The 24,145-nt window shown below is 49.5% G+C and overlaps 3 protein-coding genes across 3 annotated transcripts in view; 2 read left to right on the top strand and 1 right to left on the bottom strand.

Annotated features, from left to right (window-relative positions):
• The window catches only part of LOC113773799 (protein ABHD18-like), a 7,193-nt gene extending 3,671 nt beyond the window's left edge, over positions 1-3,522 (top strand). The window contains exons 4-5 of the mRNA XM_027318410.1: positions 2,736-2,779; positions 3,310-3,522. Of these exons, the coding sequence (XP_027174211.1) occupies positions 2,736-2,779; positions 3,310-3,522 (257 nt within the window). The remainder of the gene's footprint in view (positions 1-2,735; positions 2,780-3,309) is intronic.
• A 3,749-nt stretch (positions 3,523-7,271) lies between these two features.
• On the bottom strand, positions 7,272-12,014 carry LOC113773797. Its single transcript, XM_027318409.1, has one exon. It carries the CDS (start codon positions 12,012-12,014, stop codon positions 7,272-7,274), a length of 4,743 nt encoding a protein of 1,580 aa, XP_027174210.1.
• Positions 12,015-13,429: 1,415 nt separating this feature from the next.
• On the top strand, positions 13,430-23,157 carry LOC113773796 (3,9-dihydroxypterocarpan 6A-monooxygenase-like). Its single transcript, XM_027318408.1, has 4 exons — positions 13,430-13,770; positions 21,656-21,932; positions 22,037-22,258; positions 22,480-23,157. The coding sequence occupies exons 1-4, from the start codon at positions 13,430-13,432 to the stop codon at positions 23,155-23,157; spliced, it is 1,518 nt and encodes a 505-aa protein (XP_027174209.1).
• The last annotated feature ends 988 nt before the right edge of the window (positions 23,158-24,145 follow it).

Here is a 24,145-nt window from a genome sequence, read left to right as displayed (position 1 = left end):
ACGTCGCCAACTCAGTCGCTTTTTGTACATCTTGTGTGGCATTGATTGTGTATCAATATCGTTGAACATCAAAGTTGATTTTTTGAGTCTAATGAAGCGTAGTTATTCTGCCATTTATCACTATCAGTGCTGTTTAGAATTTTCTTTTGATCTGTGAGTGCTGTTTAATTCTTAGTTGGCATTAATTGTGAAGGGTTCCGGTCTCTATAGTCTGTGTATGTATTTGCCTCTGGTCGTGACTTCTGTGAGCAATTAAGTACTTGATTGTTGTGTTTCTGTCTGGATAGGGTTTATTCTTGGCTATCATTTTCACAACTTGGTATTGGTCATGGGTTTGTGTATTCTGTTCTACACCATTTTTTTTTTACTCATCCGTCCCACTTTGATAGTCCTGATTTTTTTTTTTTACACAGTTTAAGAAAAAATAGTTAATTTTGTTAGAACAATCAATTTAGGTAGCTATTTTTCTTAAATACCCTCACATTAATTAGAATACAACTTTATAGGAACTTGAAATCATATTCTTTTGTTGGAGTTTCATTAGAAAAATTGTGGAATATGGATGGTTTTGAAAATTTTCACTCATGGTTTGTAGCCAATGATGACATAGTTTGTTTCCCTCCTGATATAAATAAGCTTGGGAAATTTAAATGCATTAAATGTGGTAGGTTTATAGTAACGACAACTTACATTGAATAAGGGTATTTTAAGAAAATTAAAATACAATTACATTCTTCAATTGGAAAGTACACTACAATTTAGGACAGACGAAAAAGGAAAATAGAACTATCAAAGTGGGACGGAGGGAGTAAAAATTTGGGTTGGTTATTTGAATAGTTAATGTGGTTTGGGTTATTTTCTAGTTCAACACATATGCTTAAATTTTCTGCCAGCAATATATAAGGAAAGTCAAATATGGTCGAAAAGAGAATGTTAATTTTGTTCAAGACTAATATCAACTTTGGGTTTTGGAGGAGTGGAAACTTAAAAAGGCGCATATGTGGTCGATCCAAATTTTTTTTTTTTGTTATTTATAGTCAATAATACATTTTTCACAATCCAAATTTCTATTAAAACTTTTAGTTTCTAAAGATCTTTTGCCATCATAGAAAAGTTTTATGAACACCTCTTAAGGTTTCCGAAAATAGCAAAAGGAAAAAGAAAAGAAAAAAAATAACTCCTAGTTTGCCACTTAACAAGATGTGATATCAGAGCGTACTTGGATAAGAGATTATTTGAGATGATTTTTTGAAAAAATACTGTAACGTTTTTTTGATGTAATATATGCGAGATAAAAATATGTTTAAAAAATATATCTATGATTTAAACAGATAAATTTGTGTAAATAATTTGCTATCAAAACACAGACATGATTTTTTTCAAATATATGTTTTCAAGGACAAGTGGAGAGCAAAGAAAATAACTTTGAAAATAATAGACAGTTTACCTTGACAATAGACCTAAAAGTCTTACATGGATGGCCAGAAGAAGAGCTCCTTTAGCTTTTTCTTTCCGCTAACAAGAAAAAAATGGAAGTTTCGAAAGTGAGTTAACAACCACCCGAATTGGAAAAAAACAAAAACAAAAAGAGCTGACTAGGGTATCTAATTTGACCAAATGAAAACGGTACAAGTGGCGACGGCCTAAAGTTTGTGTCAAGATTCTCCTCTTACTTTGTCAACGACCGGATGGAACCGCATAAAATACAATTGCACTGAACACTTGTCCCACGAAACTTGAAGGGAGACCAAGATGATTTAAAAAAGTCAAAGACTGTTGCTAACCTTATGATATTTTTCGAGTAATTAAAAGGGAGATCAATATTGTTAGTTTTCTATTCAATATGTTAAAGCTGAAAATTAATTTCGGGACTAATTTTTTTTTTTTTGGGGTGTAATTCCTAATTGACTTTTGGACTTTGAATTAGAAGGGAAAGTTATGAAACAGCTTGCTTCTTTACTAAAGGATATCTCGAACTTTACAATCACTGACCATGAGTGGAAAATTTCTCACACCAATTATTTGGACTTTTTTTTTTCTTAGAGATTCATTTTCCAGATCTATTTTTTTTGCCCTTTTCAATTTTTATTTAGGCAAATCAAACATTTTGTGAATCAACTGTGGAAGAATACTAACACTGCCGCCATGTTCAGTATAAGAGTTGGTGAGGTCCCAAACATGGGTGGCAAGGATTAATGCTGTGCGTCCAACACCAAAACGAGGCGATTGGCCCAAATCTATTCTGGGTTGGGTTCTGTTTTGTTTTAGGACGGTCCAACAATATTACCAGTATCCTTTTTTATTAGAATTCTTCACGAGCTTTTACTCCACTCCATCTAGGATGGCTGAGGCCCAACTGCATTCGCATTTGGAAATCCCGAATTTGTTGGCCCAAAACAAAATAAAAAGAACCCTGTTTTTGTTCAATCATTTCACCTAATTATAGATTCTGATTTTAGATAATCAATCTTTTTTTAAAAAAAACAGACAAAAGTCATTTTGTTTTAATTTTCAGTCCAAAAAAAAAAAATGAAAACCAAAATCAGCCAAATACTAACTTTAGCTAATTTTGATTATTCTTTATGTTTAGTTTCTTTTCTATCAGGAGACATGAATTTTTGTAAAATCCACAGCAATTGAAAACAAGCCATTAAAAATGCCAGTAACATATAGTTTATGGATCATGTGATTAACAATAATCTAGCAAGTGTGGTGCAGTATAATTCTTTTATCAGGGTCCAGACAAAATTCTACTGTACCAAGGGATGAAGACAAGAAGGTATCTAAATCCTTCTTTAGGCCATAATGCAGATTTTTGTGGTAATCAAGAATCTGGGCTGTCTTTGCTACAAAGATGCTTGATTGTGATTGTCGTCTTTCATGCTCAGTCATCGGCCAAAGATTGGGAACATCCATGGAAAAGGGTGCTCGACTAACATTTGCAGGCCTCATCAAACTCATATAATAATTCACAAATTGATCAAGTTTCCAATACTGTATCCGATAGGTGGTTAAAAGTTGACTTCTTAATTAATTAAATTCAGACCCAGTCTTCAATAATGCAGTAAGTGAAGAGGTCGTTTTTGTCCTGCTGGAGTGAGTCACCCGAGCTGGAGAAGGCCTCTTATACTGGGTGGTTATCTCAGTCGAGGTCACCTGCTTAAATTGTAGGAGGGACTAGAGTCCCTGGTGTAACTCCGAAGCTTAAGTTAGTTCGGGAATAAAAGAGTAATGAGTAGAGAAGACTAATATGCCTTTACCAGAATTTTGGTCATCCCCCTCCTCAGTGGAGGTGTTGAGTATTTATAGGAGTCGGATAGGAGAGAGGGACTGCTTGCACAGGTCCCTAGAGATCCGGCAGGGCCAGTGTATCAAGGAGACATAATGGACTCTGCCGAAAGGTGCGCCGAAATAGTTGTGTCAGGCGGCGCAGGTCAGAGCAGCTTTATCAGAAGTGCCAGAGGTGTCAGAGGTGTCAGAGGTGTCAGAGGTCATTATCCTTGGCTTCGGCTTGTTGAGTGAGAGCCTTGGCCGAGGCAATAACTGTGCCGAAGTCGAGGCCGATGGTGGGAGGCCGAAGCAGTCGGAACAGCTCTAGCCGAGCTGGAAATACCCTCCTCACTAAGCCCCCCAGCCTTGGGAGGGGCGAGGTCGTGGTTACCCGAAGTCATTGCTTCCCGAGGCTGACGCGCGTGTGAAACACGGAACATGGCAAGAACACGTCACGACTGTGTAGATGTGACTGAGGGAAGGTGAAACGGAGGCTGGCAGCTTTAACGTCGGATCAATACAATCGGTTGTCAGGTGAACAGCACCTTCATTAATGAGGGGAGAGAGAGCCTTAGGGAATCCCAAAGATCGCGTCTCTTCGGTTCCCTCCCCTGCTGCCTATAAATAGGGGTTTCTTTTCACCGTTCCATTCTTTACCAAAATTTGAAATCACCTCAGAGCTCTGTCTATTTGCTTCTTCACTTCGGCAATCTTTCCAACCTACATCTTCCTCAGCAACTTCTTCACTTCGCATCTTCTAAGTAAGTTCACTTCTTCTTTCTGTATTAATGGCTAGAACAGCTCGCACACACAAAGAGACGGTGAGGCCAGACTTCACCGAGGCGGAGAGGCCCGGCCCTTCCGAGGAGAAAACCGCATCCGACGCCGAGGAAGGAGGTGCGGAAGCTTCTTACCAAGCCCGGGGAGGAGGTGCGGAGACATCTCGCCGAGCCGAGTCTCCGGAGGAACAGGCCGAAGAGATTGAGGTCGAGCCCGAGGTCTTGTACAATGATGACCTCGGGAATGAAGTTCCAATCGACGTGGGTGTACAAGAGCCATCCACTCCTCCACACGTGGCCACGCTAAACTATGGTCAGATGCCGGCCTTCATCAGTGCGATGGACCAAGATTCCATAGCCGAGGTGATCCGCAAGTACCCGTGGAGGAGGGATTACAGTGTCTACCTGCCGCGCCCACATCAGTCCGCCGCTCTGCCTCCGAAGGGTAGGGTAGCCATCTACGTAGAGCAGCTGGAGGCCGGGCTCAGGGTGCCAACTACAAGGTTTCTTCGGGACTGCCTGCGGTACTGGAGGGTGAGGATTACTCAACTCACCCCAAATGCAATTCGCATCCTCGTCGGCTTCCAGCTACTCTGCCGACATCAGGAGATAGAGCCGAACGTCAATCTCTTCCGCCGTTGTTACTCACTTAAGAACAGCGGGAGCGAGAAGGGGTGGTTCTACTTTGGGAACAAGGTCCCAAAGTTGGTATATGATGCCCCGAGCTCAATAAAGGAGTGGAAGAGGAACTTCTTCTTCGTCCCGGCTGAGGACTTCCCCAGGGGATTCTGGTGGAGACCTCCCACTTCGGTTAAAGAAACCTCCCCGGGCAAATTGGAAGAACGCAACTTCCGAAAGTTGACGGGGTCGGGCCTGAAGATTAATTGTTGGGACTTCCCTGAAAGGGTGCTCGTGGAGGGCGAGCTCAGCCGAGCCTTGATCAGCTCGGATCACACCATCCTCATTTCTACTAGGCTAAAAATACATTGTAATTTTCCATTCCCCTCCTTTGTTTATTCTTCTTGAATTCTAACTGACTCTATTTCATTCTTTGCAGTGGTGAAGGTTTCCGACCTGATTACCTCGGGAGAGGTCGAGGTAGCGAAGAGGCCAGCAAAAAAGCGCAAGGACGCTGGTGAGTCCTCTTCCAGGCAGGTCAAGAAGACTACTGCCGCGGCAGGCACTCACGAACCAGCCGTGGTGATTATAGGAGAGGGGTCGCACACCTCGGGCACGCCGGGAAGATCCAAAGCGTCCATTCCAGTGGGAGTTCCATCCCATGCAGTAACCATAGCCTCTCAACCTCGGGGCCGGGGTCGAGGTGCAACCGTGGTCCAGGGCGACTCCATCTCGGGGAACTCGTTGTTCAACCTCCACCACGTGCCCTCTCTAGCAGCCGGGGAGGACAAGAGGTACTCCGGGGCACAATTTTGCCCGGAGTGGGATGTCAACGTCAATGACCGCTGCAAGGACCCCCGAGTTGCACACGAGCTCCTGGTGAATTCGGTCCTGCCACGGGACAATACTTACACCAGGAAACTCAATCCAGCCGAGCTGATGCAGGGCACCGCGGTTTCCTGGGCCTTCACCACGGCGTTCTTTGCAGAGATGCATCAGCGCTTCGGGGACTTTATAGAAACTTACGAGTCACCAGCCGAGCTCCAGAAGAAAATCACCGATCTGGAAGGGAAACTAAAGGCCGCCGAGCTGGCACGTGACAAGGCCGAGGCAGCGAAGAAGAAAGCCGAGGTCTCGAATAACTCCCTCATAACTGCTCTTGATGAGGAGAGGGAGAAGAGAGCTCAGGAAGAACAATCATCCAAGGTGGCCATAGACACAGCCGGGGCCACCACCGTGGAAGCGTTCCGGAAGTCAGAGTCCTTCATCCGTGATCTCGGCGAGTTAACTCGGCCGAGCTTCATACTCGGCTACACTTCGGCCATCAATGACGCGGCCTCCTTCCTTTCCCCTGAGCAACTGGAGTCCCTTCAGAGTGCCTCGCACTACAACGAGGATGCCAAGGAATTATGCGACCGCGTGGGTGAGGGCATCCAGGCTGGAAGGGACCTGGCCGAAGTCCGTGCTGAGTTCAATAAGTGGCTCCAGGAGTTCGAGCCGGATGATGACAGTGCCGAAGAGGGTCAGGCTGGTGGAGGAGAGGAAGGACAACAGGATGCCGAGGCAGGCGGCGAGACCATGGGGGGCCAGAACCCCGGATAAGCATCTATTTTTGCAATAGGTGGGCCGAGGTCGTAGATAACCTCGGTCATTAGCTCTTGTAATCGGGAGTCGAGGTTATGAATGACCTCGGCTTCATGAACTTTAATAAAGTTGCCTTTTTTAGTCTTGCATATTTTTGCCTTCTTTTTGATTGAGTTCAGTTTTTCTTTTTGACTACTGCTTTGTCCCCTTATTTTTCACTTAGGATAAAATGAGAATAAGTGAGAAATAACTTAAAGAAGTAAGATATAAAAATACGTACCCCTCAAGGGTAATACAACTTAAGGTTCCCAGCATGCCAAGTTCGGGGCACCCGCGAACCATCTCGGTAGGCTAGTTTACAATATCCGTTTTGGCTGGACTCAACAACACGATATGGTCCTTCCCACTTTGGGTTGAGTTTTCCCTGAGGCTCAGCTCGGCTTACCGAGTTCTTCCGGAGCACAAGGTCTCCCGGACTGAATCTTAAATTCTTGACCCGAGCATTGTAATAGCCAGCTAGGATATTTTTGTAGATCGCCACTTTGACCGCGGCCATATCACGCCTCTCCTCGGCGAGGTCGAGGTCAACTCGTCGCTTCTCTTCATTGACTTCGGCAGCATACGCAGCCATCCGTGGACTAGGCGTGATGAACTCGGATGGAACGACAGCCTCGGACCCATAAGTTAGGGAAAATGGTGTTTCTTGAGTCGCCGACCTCGGCGTAGTCCGATAGGACCACAGCACGCTGGGGAGCTCTTCCATCCACGATGATCCAGCCCGGTGAAGTCTGGTCTTGAGGCCATGGAGGAGAGTTCGGTTGAAGTTTTCGGCTTGTCCATTCGCCTGGGGGTGCCCCACCGAGGTGAAGTGTTGCTTAATCCCCAAGTTCTCGCACCACGCCTTGAAAGGGTTATCAGCGAACTGCCTTCCATTATCCGAGATCACAACTCGAGGTAGTCCGAAGCGACAGACCACGTTTTTCCAGAAAAATTTTTGAACAGCCATTCCGGTGATGCTTCTCAGGGGTTCTGCTCGACCCACTTAGTGAAATAGTCTACTGCCACCACCACGTAGGCATAGTTGCCTGGGGCTCTGGGGAATGGACCGATTATGTCCGTCCCCCACTGCTCGAACGGCCATGGTGAGGTGATGGGAATCATAAGATTAGTTGGTTGGTGGTGCTCAGGGGCATGGTGTTGACAAGAAGGACAACAAAGAACCTTGACCTGGGCATCCACCCTCATGGTGGGCCAAAAGTACCCGAGAAGCAAAGCTTTCTTTACGAGCATCCTGAAGCCGACGTGGGCACCACAGAGTCCCTCATGAATGTCCTCGAGGATTCTCTCGGCCTCTTCCGGGGTGATACACCGTAGCCATGGGTCGAAGTAGGACTTCTTGTACAAGAGGCCCTGCCAGAGGGTGTACCGAGCTGCTTTTCGTTGGATCTTCCGTGATTCAGCTTGGTCTTCTGGGAGCTCACCCTGGCTGAGATATCGAGTCAAGGGCCCCATCCAGGTGTCCCCTGAGTAGACGGGGTACACGACCTCGGCTAAATACCCCGGCTCAGCTAAAACTTCTACGAGGACTGTCTTGTTCAGATCGGAGAAGGAGGTAGAAGCAAGCCGGGAGAGAGCGTCAGCCCTCCTATTTTGTGACCGCGGTATTCTTTGGATTGCAAAAGACTCGAAGTGTGCCGCCAATTGGAGAACCTTGGAGAGGTAGCGATGCATCACCTCATCCCTGGCCTCGTATTCACCTAGTATCTGGCACACAACGAGTTGGGAGTCACTATAGATCAGGATGTGCGCGGCCCCCATCCTTCGAGCTAGTTGCAGGCCGGCGATAACAGCTTCGTATTCGGCTTCATTATTTGAGGCTGCGAAGTCAAACCTCAGGGCATACGAACAAACTTCTCCTTGAGGATCTTCGAGGAGCAAGCCGGCTCCACTACCCTCGCTATTGGATGAGCCATCTACATGCAAAGTCCAGTGCTGAGGCTCGGCGGTGGACGAGGTGACAGCTTGGGTGGTAGCCGGGATGGTCTCATTCACTTCCTCAAGATAAGTGAGCTCGGCCAGGAAATCTGCGAGAGCCTGGGCTTTAATTGCCGTGCGGGGCTCATAAGATAAGTCGTACTCTCCCAGCTCGATGACCCACTTGGTGAGGCGTCCAGAGGCTTCCGGTCGCGACAGGATCTGCCGAAGTGGTTGATCTGTCCGCAGACAGACGTGATGGGCTAAGAAGTAGGGCTTAAGCCTACGAGCTGCATGAATTAAGGCCAGCACAAGTTTCTCCGCCTGAGTGTACCTGGTCTCCGGACCTCGGAGGACTCGACTGACATAATAAACAGATGTTTGGACACCTTCTTCCCTAATCAGTACGGCACTCACAACTTCAGCTGCAGCGGACAAGTACAAGAATAACTTGTCCCCTGGGCGAGGTGAGGTGAGTGTTGGGAGGTGGTTGAGGTAATCCTTTAACTGCTCAAACGCCTGTTGGCACTCTTCCGTCCAGGAAAATTTGTCAGTTTTCTTGAGGACTTTGAAGAATGGTAGTGCCTTGGAGGCTGACTGCGATAAAAACCGGTTCAGGGCGGCCAACCGCCCTGTCAGTCTCTGGACGTCACGGATACACCGTGGTGAGGACATTTCTTGGATGGCCCTCACCTTGTCCGGATTTGCTTCAATACCCCGCCTAGAGACGAGGTAGCCCAGGAACTTTCCCGAAGTGACCCCGAGAACACATTTCTTGGGGTTCAGCATCATTCGTGTCTCCCGAAGGACTTCCAGTACTTCTTTCAGGTCGGCCAGGAATGTGGAGGTTGTCTGACTCTTCAAGAGGACATCGTCTACGTAAGCCTCGACAGTCCGGCCGATTTGAGATTTAAAAGCTTGGTTAACCAAGCGTTGATACGTGGCCCCGGCATTCTTTAGTCCGAAAGGCATGGTGGTGTAATAATATGTGCCTTTGTCAGTATAGAAGGCGGTCTTTTCCTGATCCTCCGGACTCATTCCGATCTGGTGGTACCCTTTGAAGGCGTCAAAAAAGCAGAGGACTTCATATCCCATTGCCGAGTCCACCAAGGTGTCGACCTTAGGCAATGGGTAACAATCTTTGGGGTAAGCCTTGTTGAGGTCGGTGAAGTCGACGCACATTCTCCAGGCCCCGGTGTCCTTCTTTACCATGACCGGGTTGGACAACCAGGTCGGATATTGGACCTCTCGGATGATCTTTGCAGGGAGGAGCTTATCTATCTCTTCGCCCACAGCTCGGCTACGCTCAGGGCCGAGGTGCCTTTGTTTTTGTTTGACCGGGCGGATTTGGGGATCGACATTCAGCTCATGTATCATGAGGTGATGCGGAACTCCTTGAACCTCCTCCGCGGCCCACGCGAAGACGTCCCAGTACTTTCTGAGGAGGTCTACCATGTCTCTTTTAACAGGATCGGGCAGTCGGGTACCAACGCGAACTGTCTGATTAGGCTTCGTGGGGTCCAGAGGGAGTTCTTCCACCTCATCCCCAGTCTCCAACCTCGGAATCTTCTCAACTCGCTGGGGATCAATGCTATCTATAGAGAGGATATTCGACCTTTTCTCAGGCCTCGCTCCGGAGGTTGATGGAGAGGCTGCTTGTAAGGTGGCGAGGTAGCACTCTCGGGCAGCGCAGACGTTGCTGCTGACCTCGGCCACCCCAGCAGGAGTGGGAAATTTGAAGCTTAAATGGTAAGTAGAGTATACGGCCCGTAGGGCATTAAGTGTAGGTCGACCTAGGAGTAGGTTGTATGGCGAATCAGTCTTAACCACTACGAAGTTGACGGGGATGGTTCTGCAGCGGGGGTGATGTCCCACAGTTACCGTCAGAGCCACCATCCCTTCGGGGTGCACAATGTGTCCCCCGAACCCGACAAGAGGGGTTCTCACCGGGGTCATGCACTCCCTGGCCAGTTTAAGGCTCTCAAAGGTGCGGAGGTACATGACGTCAACTGAGCTTGCCGGGTCAATGTAGACCTTTTTCACGAGGTAGTTATTGGTGAGGATCTCGATCACCAAGGCCTCATGACTGCTGGAGGCAGCTGGGACGGGATCACTGGGCCCGTAAGCGATCACCTCGGACAGGCGAGAATTTAGCTCTTCCTGATCCGGGTTGGCTTGTCTGTAGGTCCTCTTCCGGGAGTTCTGGCTATCTCCTCCCGTCGGACCGCCGGCAATGGTGTTAATGACTCCGGCAATATTTGGCCCATATCCCAGTCTTTGACCTGAGGATCCGTCTCCGGGTGGCCTTTTCGGCTCCCTAGGATCCTCGGGAGGTCGGCAACTGCTTCTTGACGTCCGCCTCTCATCACGGCGTTGGTCACCCCGCTTATCGCGTCGATTCTCATCACACGACTGTCCTCCACTTCGGCGGATGAACTGCTTGAGGTGGCCTTGTCGGATGAGGTTCTCAATTTCCTTTTTGAGATCGTTGCAGTGCTCTGTTTCATGTCCGATGTCCCGGTGATACAGACAGTAGAGGTTCGAGTTCCTCTTGTCTTTGCTGCCCCACATCTTGGGAGGGGCCTTTCCGAGGTTGTTTTGTTCCATTACAGACAGCACGCGGGATCGGGAGGTGTTCAGGGGAGTCAGTTCAGACTCTGGGATGGGCGACTTCCCCTTAGAAATCCTGTCGAACACACTACGGCGATCTCGGCCGGGACTCTGGAAGCCGTTTCCAGTCCCAGATTCACCTCGGCCAAGCTCCTTTGCTTTTCGGGGGTCGGCCCTTGGGCGAGCAGCTTGGACTTCTTTCTTCATGCGATTGAGGTCCTCGGCCTGTATGCCCTTCTCGACCTTCAACCACAGTTCGTGGAGTCTACGGGGATACTTCTTGTGGATCCCCGTGTTGAACACTCCAGATACAAGCCCATGAGTGAATGCAGCAATAGTGACTTGCTCATTGGGGTTAGGTATTTGTACGCACTCCTCATGGAACCTCTGGACGTACGACCGAAGTGACTCCCCCGGGTTCTGCTGCAAATTCAGCAGATAAGCCGAGGTCCTGGTCGTAGGTCGGGAGGAGATGAATCGATGGAGGAATCTTTCCACCAGTTCCCCCAGGGTGGAGATGCTCCTAGGTTCTAATCCCCAGAACCATTTTCGAGCAGTGCCCTGGAGGAACACTGGAAAAGCTCGGCATATGACTGGGTCAGGGATGCAGTATAAACGGAAAGCCGAGATGAAGGCGTGGATGTGATTCTCAGGATCACCTCGGCCGTCATAAGATGGTATAGAGGGAAGCTTGAAGTTTGGAGGAAGCCTTTCCTCGTTAATGTCATCAGTGAAGGGCGGGGCCCTCATGTAATTTACCCCGGGTATTCCCAGGGGCCGAGGTTCCTCCTCAGGTCGTCGCCCTAGGAGTCCTCGGGAAAATGCCTTGGTCATGGAAGCTACCTTAGAAGTGGCCTTAGAAAATGCCCGCTTTGAGACACTTCGGCTTAGGCGCCTTCCATCAGATTCTTCGTCAGATGAACCTTCGGGAGACCAATCTGATTTTCTTTTAGAGGACTCAGCCTTCTGCTTGCCTTGCCTCTTTAAATATCTCCCCAACTCCTCAAAGATGTTGGGGTTCTCTGTTACAAACTCGGCCATACGTGTTATGGCCTCTTCGTTTGCGGGGTGAGTTCTTGGGGGCTCCTGCCCTTCTGAAATATCTTCCGGTTGAGCTGCATTGCTTTGCTCAGCACCAATGGTGAGAGCCTTCCTGCTCTTAGAACGCGTAGGCTTCATATTTTGGTATTCTCGCGCTTCCCACAGACGGCGCCAATTGAAGAGGTCGTTTTTGTCCTGCTGGAGTGAGTCACCCGAGCTGGAGAAGGCCTCTTATACTGGGTGGTTATCTCAAACGAGGTCACCTGCTTAAATTGTAGGAGGGACTAGAGTCCCCGGTGTAACTCCGAAGCTTAAGTTAGTTCGGGAATAAAAGAGTAATGAGTAGAGAAGACTAATATGCCTTTACCAGAATTTTGGTCATCCCCCTCCTCAGTGGAGGTGTTGAGTATTTATAGGAGTCGGATAGGAGAGAGGGACTGCTTGCACAGGTCCCTAGAGATCCGGCAGGGCCAGTGTATCAAGGAGACATAATGGACTCTGCCGAAAGGTGCGCCGAAATAGTTGTGTCAGGCGGCGCAGGTCAGAGCAGCTTTATCAGAAGTGCCAGAGGTGTCAGAGGTGTCAGAGGTCATTATCCTTGGCTTCGGCTTGCTGAGTGAGAGCCTTGGCCGAGGCAATAACTGTGCCGAAGTCGAGGCCGATGGTGGGAGGCCGAAGCAGTCGGAACAGCTCTAGCCGAGCTGGAAATACCCTCCTCAGTAAGCATACATTAACAATGGTGCAAATCCAATCTTTATTTCCGACAGTTCAAATGTCTCTATTGTCAATCATAGAATGCGTTTGAAGAAATTATTTCGATCGTGGCATGCCAACCTGTACGATAACTAATGATTGCTTGATGAATTTCCAGTTTGCTCAAAGTGATGAAAGGCCACCGGCAATGCTGATTGCAGAGGTAAGATAATCTCCTTCAATTAAATCAACCAATCAGCCAAGGAGAATAGTTGCCTTCTGCAGGCCCCAAATTTGGTGCATTGCAACTTGCGAGTCGGTATTGTGTTTTACCAACAAGCTGAGAACTTGAGACAAGGGCTTGGTCTTGTTTGGTGGGACTTGGTTGTCTACATTTCGGCCATCCTATGGAAATGTGACATCCAACTTCAAGAATCAACGACAGGGACAACTAAGCATCCAGTTTTCTCTCTGGCAAAAAAAAAAACAAGCTAGTGAATCTTTTGTGTTGCAAAGAAACTTTCTAATAGGGAACTTCTAGCCAAAGAAAGTGTCGTTTCTGAAAGTTAATGTTTATATGTATATTAGGCTTATTGCTTTGTCTCACATACTTCTACATTTACTTCTGATAGGGACTTTGTTCCGGCCCAATACAACTTCTTGAAAAACCACATTACCTCTTTGAAAAACCACACTAGTGCTTGCTTTGCTCCACATATACTAAGGGCACTTCTAAATCTGTCTACCGTTTTATCTGTAGCCGGTTTCTGAGTTTGTTTCTCATAGTTCATTCACTCAATATAAGCATATCACTGATGTGGTAGGAGAAAAAATATCGATCGAATTATTGAATGCAAACCATGATTCTTGTCTCGGATATCCTCTTTTATTTTCTTCTGCTGTTTGTTTGGTCCTTTACGGTCTACCTTTTCCGTTCCAACGTTAAACAATGGCCGATATCCAAAACTCAAATCCGACACCCTCCCAGCCCTCCGGCATTGCCTTTGGTTGGACATCTCCATTTACTTGGTCCAGCATTGTCCAAGTCTTTCCAAGCCCTGGCCGCCCGCTATGGTCCCCTCATGCGGCTCCGTCTTGGTTCCAAAAGTAACATTATTGTTACTAATGCAATCATTGCTAAAGAAATGCTGAAAGATAACGAGATGAATTTCGTTTCAAGACCCGAATTAAAGTCCTCTGTGTTCAACATATATGAAGACTGCACGTTCATTTTCGCAGAATATGGCGCGTATTGGCGTTTCATGAAGAAACTATGCATGACTGAGCTTCTTTCGATGCCACAGGTTAACCGTTTCATGGATATCCGGAGGGAGGAGACGATGAAGTTGTTGGAAACCCTTGTTAAGTGCTCTGGACAGGGAAAGGTGTGTGATCTGGGGGTGCATCTTATGACATTAACCAACAACGTGATATGCAGGTCGGCGTCACGCGGGCCCTGGACCAGGTGAAGGGCCTCAACCCGCCCGGCTTCAACTTGGCTGACTTCAAGGACTACAACCCCTTGGCCGAGGGGAAGCTGGACTGGCTCTTCGACGGGTACTGCAAAGGGCATGCCCTGAAGGACCTAGTGGGCAGGAGCGACGTGGGGGCCGAGCTGCCGGAGCTTCCCCTGGAGGAGGAGGAGACCCCTGGCAGGGCTTCCGGGAAGGAGCCGGTGGCCTAAGGCAGTGACCACTCCAGAAACCCTTTCCATCCCCTTATAAGGATGTGGCCATGCCCGCAGTTCACGATCTCCGCGGACATCCTTTTTAACAGCCTTCTCCCCCCGCCTCTCAACATGCTTAAGGTGTACCTTCAGCTCCCACCTCTCAACATGCTTAAGGTGTACCTTCATCTCCCACCTCAAGCAGGTCGCCAGCAAGAAGAAGGCATAGCTAGGTTTTCCTTTCCTTGTATAGCTCGGTAGGCTTTGTAATAGATAGGGTCTGAATGTATATATGAGATGAAATTTGAATGAAACTATCTGATTTTACCCTCAACTCTTTGTTAGTGGCGAACCCTAGTAACCGAAAAGGAACACCGACCTCCCGGGTCGAGCCCCAAATAAATCCACCAAGGAAGCGTGCCGACCTCTTGGGTCGAGCATCTATCGCCCTTTAGGCCAACGACCAAGTTGTCAGGAACACCCAACCATCAAACCATCAGGCTGATTTAGCAATCGAATTCTGATAACTGGAGTGACGCGTCGACCTCCTGGGCCGAACACCAAACTTCTAGGCTTTAAGTTACGCCGACCTCTCGGGTCGAACGTCAAACCTGATTTACTGAAACAGTGTGCCGGCCTCTTGGGTCGAGCATCCGCCTAACTGTAAACAGTTTCCCAAAGGACGACAAACTGGGGTTCCCCTAGACTACCAAACTAACTAACAACCCAGCTCCCACAATCTGGGAGGCGAGCCGACCTCCTGGGCCGGGCACCGGTCCTAAGGCTCTTTTAAGCTGCGCCGACCTCCTAGGTCGAGCGGCAAAGTTCTAAAGACAGTTCTGCCGACCTCCTGGGTCGAGCATCCGTCCTCAAATTTCAAAGGCATTCCATTGATTCACTATCTGAATTTGTCCCTTAGCTGCCGGCCTCTTGGGTCGAGCGCCAAAAAATTTTCAAAGGTAATCATGCCGACCTCCTGGGTCGAGCGTCGATTTCCCAGATTTGAAGGGCATTCCATCCATTACCAATCCTGCCAACCTCCTGGGTCGAGCGTCAAAGATAATCATGCCGACCTCCTGGGTCGAGCGTCGATCTCTCAGACTTGAAAGGCATTCTACCCGTTACGAATCCTGCCAACCTCCTGGGTCGAGCGTCAAAGATAATCATGCCGACCTCCTGGGTCGAACGCCGATCTCTCAGACTCGAAAGGCATTCCACCTTTTTACAATTTCTCACTCCTCAGCCCCCCGCTAGGACACTTAGCTTGATCTGAGTGTGCTAGTGTAGAAGTGAAAAGTTAAACGACATTGATAATAAAAAGGGATGTAAAACGTGAAAACTGAGCATTTATTCAACGATGAACTGATACGAAAATCTCAAAGAATACAGTAAGATATCCTGGACCAACCTATCCTATGAACAACCGCAAATTCAAGAAGTGCCAGGTGCGGGGTACCTCTACTCCGTCTAGCTTCGCAAGCCTACAGTATCCAGCCCGGCTTGTCTCGATGACCTTGTACGACCCCTTCCAGTTCGGACCGAGCTTGTTGGAGTTATGAGCTCGGCTGACTGAGTTCTGTCTTAGGACGAGGTCTCCCGACTGGTACTGTGTATTCTTCACTCTCGCGTTATGATAGCGGGCGAGTTGGCTTTTATACTTAGCCATCCGTATCGCCGCCTCCTCACGCTTAGCCTCCAGCATGTCCAAATTGCACCTCAGTTCCTCTTCGTTGGCTGACGCAACGAAGTTCTGTGTCCGGGGCGAGGGAAGGCCGACCTATGCGGGCACCACCGCCTCCGCCCCATAAGTCAGGGAAAACGGGGTTTCGTGAGTGGCTGTCCTAGGCGTAGTGCAGTAAGCCCAGAGGACGCTAGTGAGTTCATCCAGCCAGTTAGATTGGGCTAGTTCCAACCTAGTCTTAAGCCCTTGCAGAATGGTTCGATTTGCATTCTCTACCTGACCGTTGGCCTGGGGATGTCCGACTGAGGTGAAGTTTTGGCAAATTCCGAGCTCGGCGCACCAGCTCCTGAAGCAGCAAACTGTCGCCCGTTGTCGGATATCAAGACATGCGGGATCCCGAAGCGGCAGACTATGTTCTTCCAGAAGAACTTCTGAATCGCCCTTCCGGAGATAGTGGCCAGGGGTTCGGCCTTCATCCACTTTGTAAAATAGTCGATGGCCACCACGAGGTGTTCGTACCTTCCGGGAGCCCGGGGAAAGGGACCGAGGAGGTCTATTCCCCACTGGGCGAAGGGCCAAGGACCGTGGATGGGGACCATTTCCTGAGCGGGCTAGTGACGCAGCGGGGTGTGCACCTGGCAAGCCCGGCATTTCTGGACCAGAGCCGCGGCATCCCGGAACACCGAGGGCCAGTAGTAGCCTAGGAGCAGACATTTTTTGGCCAACACTCGAGACCCCACATGCGCCGCGCACAGGCCCTCGTGAACTTCTCGGAGGACATAGTCACTCTTCTCGGGAGTTACGCACTTTAGCCAGGAAGACAAATACGACCTCCTGTAGAGGGTCCCCCCGGCGTAGGCGTACTTTGCAGTTCTGAGTTGGAGTCGGCGAGCCTCGGTCTTGTTCACTGGGAGGGCACCCGAGCTGAGGAAGTCTACGAGGGGGTCATCCAAGTGGCTGGACTGTCTATAGCCAAGACCGGGACCTGGTCAATGCTTTTTTGTTTAACTACCTCCACTAAGACTTCCTTGCTCAGGTGGGCGAACGAGGAGGATGCCAGTTTCGACAGGGCGTCCGCTCGCTTGTTCTGTGACCTTGGCACTCGCTCGATCTCAAAGAGGTCGAACAACTTCATCGCCTCCTGCATCTTAGCCAAATATTTCTTCATGACATCCTTCTTGGCCTCGTACTCCCCGCAGACTTGGTAGACTACCAGTTGAGAATCGCTCCGGACTCTGATCGCGGTTATACCCATCTGGTTGGCTATCCGCAATCCTGTCAATAATGCCTCGTACTCAGCCTCATTGTTGGATGCCGGGAAGTCAAATCTGAGAGCGTAGGTCAGCTCTTCTCCGGTGGGCGAGGTGAGCAGCAAGCCAGCTCCGCTCCCTTCCTTACTTGAGGCCTCGTCTACGAATAATACCCACGGCTCTTCCAACCGCGCCTCCTCGGGCACGGAGCTTGGCTCGGTCAAGGACAGACTGGCTTCCTCGGCGAGGAAGTCTGCCAAGGCCTGAGCCTTGATAGCGGTGCGAGGCTGATAGCCGATGTCGTGCTCGGCCAGTTCGACGGCCCATTTGGTCATTCTGCCCGAGACCTCGGGTTTTGTGAGTATCTGCCGTAAGGGTTGATCCGTCAGGACAGTAATGCTGTGGGTTTGGAAGTAAGGTCGGAGCTTCCGGGCGGCGTGCACCAAGGCGAGGACCAATTTTTTCGCCGGCGTGTACCTCGACTCCGGCCCTTGTAGAGCTCGGCTAACATAGTATATTGGCCGTTGAGCCCCCCTGTCCTCCCGCACCAAAACCGCGCTAACGGCCTCGCTGCAAGCAGACAAGTATAGGAATAGAGTCTCTCCCTGCTCCGGGGCGGTCAGAGCAGGAAGCTCAGCCAAGTATGCTTTTAGGTCGGTGAAGGCTGTCTGGCACTCCTCCGTCCACTGGAAGTCCTTCGACGCTTTCAGGATTAGGAAGAAGGGCAACCCTCTCACCGCGGAGCGCGAGAGGAACCTGTTTAGGGCGGCCATTCTTCCCGCGAGCCGTTGGACCTCCTTGACGCTCCTCGGGGGGGCCATGTCCATGATGGCCTGGAGCTTATCCGGGTTGACCCGGATCCCCTCTCGGGAGACCAGGAAGAGCAGGAACTTTCCCGACCTAACCCCGAAAGTACATTTCTTTGGGTTCAGCCCCATCCGATTTTCCCGCAGAATGTTGAAGATTTCCCTAAGATCGGGGACAAGCTGCCGACCAGTCCGGCTCTTGACGATCATATCGTCCACGTAGACCTCATACTCTTGCCGATCTGATTCTGGAATAGTTTGTTGACCAGACGTTGGTAGGTGACTCCAGCGTTCTTTAGCCCAAACGGCATGGTCCGGTAGCAGTAACTTCCTTCCTCGGTGATGAAGGAGGTTTTCTCCCGGTCTTCTTCGGCCATCTCTATCTGGTGGTATCCCTTGAAAGCATCCAGGAAACACAAAACGTCAAAACCAACAGTAGAGTCTACTAACCTGTCGATCCTTGGCAAGGGGAAGCAGTCCTTCGGACAGGCTTTATTGAGATCTGTAAAGTCCACGCACATCCTCCAGGACTGGTCCTCCTTCTTCACCAGGACGGGGTTGGCTAACCAGGTCGGGTAGTACACATCCAAGATGATTTTAGATTCCAATAACTTCCCGACCACCTTCCTGATCACTTCATTTCTCTCTGGGGCGAAACTCCATTTCTTCTGCTTCACTGGCTTGAAACGGGGGTCTACGTTGAGGTGGTGGACAGCCAGGTCAGTTGAAATCCTAGGCATGTCCTCTACCGTCCATGCGAAAACCTGGGCGTACTCCCTTAGCAGGACCTTCAAGCCCTCCTTCTCTTCGGGGGGTAGCGACGCACCAACACGGAGGATCTGGTCGGGCCTGTCCTCTCTCAATGGGAACTCCTCGATCTCGTCCTGGGTGCCCAGCTGCCGGGCCTCCTCCCCCGGGATGTAGGGCTCCAAGCTGGTCATTTGGGCAACCACCTTCTCATGTCTCCGGAGCACGGCCAAGTAGCAAGGTCGGGCCACCTCTGGATCCCCCCGCACCTCAGCTATTCCTCCCGGGGTGGGGAATTTGACGCTGAGGTGGAGGGACGAGGGGATAGCTCGGAGGGTGTTCAAGGCGGGCCGCCCCAGGAACACGTTGTACGGGGATTGTTGTTTGACCACCACGAAGTTGACGGGAATGGTTCGGCATTTGGGCGTCTGCCCCACTGTAACCATCAAGGTGATCATCCCCTCCGGAGTGATGGGCGGTCCGGTGAAGCCCACCAGCGGTGTCCGAACCGGGGTTAGCTGCCCGTCCTCCAAGCCGAGCTCCTTGAACACCCGGTAAAAGAGGATGTTCCCCTGGTCGACGTACACTTTCTTCACCCGGTAGTTATTGGTCACGACGTCTATCACGATAGCCTCGTGGTTTCCAGACGCCAGGGGAACCGGATCCCTTGGCCCGAAGGTGATCTCTTCGTCCATACGCAGGCGCTTCAAGGAGTCATCCCCCTCCGGAGGAGGTCGCCTGTTCTTCCGAGCTGCATGGCTGTCCCCTCCCGTGGGACCCCCAAATATGGTGTTTATTACCCCTGCCAAGTTCTAAGTGTCCTGGTCGGGAGAGTTGCCCCGAGGGACGTCACGTCGCTCAGGGCGGTAGCGACGCTGGCCCTCGTCCCTGTCTCTGTGGTAGGTGCGTCCGCGCTCCTTGCCTGGTCGACCTTGCTGCACGAATCGCCCCAGGAAGCCGCGCTGGATCAGATCCTCTATCTCCTTTCGCAGGGCCCAGCATCCCTCGGTATCATGCCCAACATCACGGTGAAAGGCACAGTACCGGTCCTGGTTCCTCTTGTTCCGGAGTGTCCCCATTTTAGGTGGCCGCCCCACTAGGCCCTCCGCCTCCATAACGGTCAAAACTTGGGCTCTGGGCCGAGTCAGGGGGGTGTAGCCTTTTTCTGGAAGCGGCGGTTGAGCGGGGGCTTTATCCTTTGAGAGCCGGTCGAAAACATTCTTCTTGGCCGGGCCGTCCTTATTCTCGGGCGAGTTTACCCGTTCTCTCCGATCTCCGATCTCCCGATCTGACTCTCTTTTGAGGTGAGCAGCCTCTTCCGCATTAGCGGCTGCGTGAGCCCTAGTTAACAGCTCTTCCAGGTCTCCGGGAGGCTTCTCGGCGAGCATGAGAAAGTGCTCTTCCACCCTGAGCCCATTCATGAAGGCGCCCATGACAACCTTTTCATCATTGTCTCTGATCTGCAAGCTCTCCGTGTTGAAGCGGGTCATGAAGTTTCTCAAGGACTCGTCCGGCTTCTGCCTGATTGCCATCAGATGAGTCACGTTTTTCGAGTACGTCTTCGAGGAGACGAACTGGGCGGCGAACTGCCTGGCCAGCTCGGGGAAACTCCGGATTGACCCCCGTGCCAGACCTTGGAACCAGAGCCGGGCCTTCTCTTTCAGGAACATGGGGAAGGTTTTGCAGCGGACCCTATCCGCAGCGGTTTGCAGGCGCATATGGGTCAGGAAGACCGAAAGGTGATCTTCCGGGTCTGTCGAGTCGTCGTACAGCTCGATATTTGGGATCTTGAACCTCCGGGGTAGTGGGTAGTCCTCTATCTATCGGGTAAAGGGCGAGGTGGTATAGTTGTTCTCGTACAACTGCGGCCGCAGGATTTGCTCAAACTCGTCTCGGACAGGCTTCCACCGGGGGTGGTCCCGCGGCCGGCTCTTGACAGATCGGCCGGGGGAGCGCTCAGGCTCCTTTCGCGCAAGCTTCCACGAGGAGGAATTCCTTGGTCGGCCCCCAGCAGACCGGTAGCGAGAGTACCCCTAGCTATCCCCGACCACCGAGGTCCGCGGCCGAGGGGGAGTCCGTGGGCGTTTCCTCCTGGGGGCTGGTCCCAGGACTCATCCTCCGAGGGAACGGGAGGTGATTCCCTCTCCTTCCCCTTCGCCTTGGAGGTTTGGGCGCCCCCGGCTTCACCCCCCTCCTTTGCTTGCCAAATTATGTCTTCTAGCATGGGAAGGTTCTCCGTCACGAACTGAAAAATCTGCTGCCTCCGTTCCCCTGAAAGGGCAGAGCCCCCAGGGCCCCGGGCCGCCTCGGTCTCCATTCGCCGACCCCTCGCCGGCTCCTGGATCGGTGTTCTCAACGGTTCGCTTGGAACGTGTTCTCGCCATCAACACAATACTGGTACCTTTCTTCGGGTTCCCACAGACGGCGCCAACTGAAGAAGTACGAAACTTTCCCGGACCGAGCTGACCTGATGAGCTCGGCGTGCTGATGAGAAGAGCGCGTCCTAAGCCTGAAACACGAACAGGAAAGTGATCCAATGGGGGGGCCCCGAGGTTGTCCCCGAAGGCACTCAGACGGTCAAGTTAGTTTTCCGGTGAGTGAGGTTCACGGGAAGTAAAAACGGTCGGGAGCAATTGTCTAATAGTGAGCGTACCTTGCGCAGCCGGTGTGCGTTATTATTTATACCTACTTAGGAGCCCGACCTCTGTACGTTTCGGGACCTGCCCAGAATAGCTTCAATCCCGCACTGAGGGGGAGCAATCCCGACCTCGGCGGGATTGCTCTCTGGAGCCCCTTGGAGCACTAGCGGCGGGGGGCCGCAGGACGGTTCCCGTTGGCCTGGGGGTCTAGGCCCAGTTCGGACCTCCCTGGGCTGCCACGTGTATGGGTCCAGGACGGGGCCTCTGCACCAACCGGCCTCAAATAGCTGCTATCAGCTACTTAACTTATGGCTCACAGGACTTCGCTTTCGCCCCGTATGGACCGTATTGGAAATTCATGAAAAAACTCTGCATGTCTGAACTTCTTGGAGGTCGGACCTTAGACCTAATGTTTCCCATTAGACATTCTGAAGTAAAAAATTTAATACAATCATTTGCAACGTATGCAAAAGCTAGCAAGGCAGTTGATATTCGAGCCGAGCTAATGAGAACAACGAATAATGTGATATCAGAAATGATCATGAGCAAAAAGTGTTCTGGAAATGATTCTGAGGCCGTGGAAGTTAGGAAGGCGATTCAAGAGGGTTCTGAGCTCTGTGGACAGTTTAACTTGTCTGACTTATTCTGGTTTTGTAAGAACTTGGATGTTCTGCTGAGGCCGTGGAAGTTAGGAAGGCGATTCAAGAGGGTTCTGAGCTCTGTGGACAGTTTAACTTGTCTGACTTATTCTGGTTTTGTAAGAACTTGGATTTGCAGGGACTTGGAAAGAGGCTCAAGAGAGTTCGCGACAAGTATGATGAGATACTGAAAAAGATCATCCTGGATCACCAGGAGATGAGAAAGCAAAGGCAACCTGCTGATGGTGAACCTGCCAAGGATCTTCTTGACATTTTACTTGATATATCAGAAGACGAAAACTCTGAGTTCAAATTGACAGAAGAGCATTAAAGCTTTCATTCTGGTAATTTTGTATTATCTTGTCGATATTCATCTATATCAGTCATTAATGACTACAAAATCATAACTGTAAAATGGACATCCGTCCAACTTCTCTGGTGCTATTTCCTAACATATTACTACCTAATTGATAATTTACTATGTTTGATCATTTACAGGATGTATTTACCGGTGGATCAGATACATCAGCTATTGCAGTGGAATGGGCACTAGCAGAGCTAATTAACCATCCATGTGTAATGGAGAATGTTGCACAAGAAATTGATTCTGTCGTTGGAAAAGGTAGACTGGTAGAAGAAACAGACATTCCTAAACTTCCTTACCTTCAAGTCGTCGTTAAGGAAACACTAAGGCTTCATCCACCAGGCGGGCCATTCATTTTGAGAGAGTCAAGTGAGGACTGCAGTATTGACGGTTATCACATACCAGCAAAGACTAGACTACTAGTTAATGTTTATGCTATTTCCAGAGATCCCAAGCACTGGGAAAATCCTCATGACTTTCAACCACAAAGGTTTCTTATTGAAGAAAGGAACCTAAAAGGGCAATATGATGTAAGGGGACAAAATTATCATTTCTTGCCATTTGGTACCGGCCGAAGAGGCTGCCCTGGAATTTCACTGGCATTACAAGTTGTTCAAACAAGCCTTGCTGCTATGGTCCAGTGTTTTGAATGGAAGGTTGATGGTAAAGAAGATGGCAAAATTGACATGGAAGAGGGGAAAGGTGCAACTCTTCCCAGGGCTCATCCTTTGGTTTGTGTCCCTGTTGCAAGGCTCAATCCACTCCCAGCAACTGGACCAATTGTTTCAAGGGATTAAACAAGCCAATCAGCAGGGCAGCTTCACTTTCAGCAATTGGAGAAATTTCAATCTTCAACAACAAACTTTAATTGGAAGCTCCCAATACCTTATATTATAAAATATATGCACTATATATATGGATCCCTGGTTGAGTTTATTATATTTCAACGTCATTGAGCATATTACCCTGCAAAGCTCAAAATAAATCATAGAGTACTATAGATTTATGTTTTGTCCCCTTCACTCAAGAAACACTACCCTGCAGAATTATGCTCAGGCTTGGACTTACAATCGCGATGGAGTAACTTTGAGTTAAATGCAATTTGCCCCTTGAACTATCATTATTTACAGTTTACGCCTAACTCTCATTTAAAATCTACTACCTTTTACAGTTTTTTTACCACTTATTCATGGTTCATTGTGGAAAGCAATAAAAACCACTTTATTTTGCTATCAATTTTCTATTAATAGAACTAATGGGTAAGAAAGACGTCTAATGTGGAATGAACAGAGTATGTTCTTCACATAGCAAAGTTACTGAAACTCATTTAATTCAAAAACAAATTGCTAAATATAATATTAATGTTCCTTTGACCTGATTAAAACCTTCTTCTTATTAAATCGATCCACATCCATGAACAGATGTTGTAAATAGGGATATTAAAAAAAGGAAAAACCCAAAAAGTAGAAAAAAGAAACGATTGGACAAACCCAAAAGAAATTAGGGTAACCAAGCCTACATTTGAAAATGTCTCAAACCAGTCAAGAAAATAGAGTTAAGGTAAGGGTTTTGGTTTCCAAAAAGTGTCTGATTACCCGAACTTGAACCGCATGTGTCCAGTTTGCACAGGCGTTATTATTTGTACACAAAATTAGATCTGAAAAGAAAAGATGAGCCTCTTTATTGCGAAGAAGGATTAGTAGATGTTAAGAAATTAGGATATGCCAGCTCTACTTCAGGCTATTGCCAAGAAAACACTAAGGCTTCATCCACCAGGGAGGGAGT

This window comes from Coffea eugenioides, chromosome 6 (assembly GCF_003713205.1).
Source record: "Coffea eugenioides isolate CCC68of chromosome 6, Ceug_1.0, whole genome shotgun sequence".
Classification (NCBI taxonomy): domain Eukaryota; kingdom Viridiplantae; phylum Streptophyta; class Magnoliopsida; order Gentianales; family Rubiaceae; genus Coffea; species Coffea eugenioides.
This window is presented reverse-complemented; position numbering and strand designations above follow the sequence as displayed.

Bases quoted from the DNA above. Each gene is read 5' to 3' on its own strand.
- LOC113773797 (XM_027318409.1), bottom strand. From the start codon at position 12,014: ATGAAGCCTACGCGTTCTAAGAGCAGGAAGGCTCTCACCATTGGTGCT.
- LOC113773796 (XM_027318408.1), top strand. From the start codon at position 13,430: ATGATTCTTGTCTCGGATATCCTCTTTTATTTTCTTCTGCTGTTTGTT. The intron at 13,771-21,655 runs GTTCAACATATA...AGCTGCTATCAG, and splicing joins CCCGAATTAAAGTCCTCTGT to CTACTTAACTTATGGCTCAC. The intron at 22,259-22,479 runs CTTCTTGACATT...TAATTTACTATG, and splicing joins ATGGTGAACCTGCCAAGGAT to TTTGATCATTTACAGGATGT.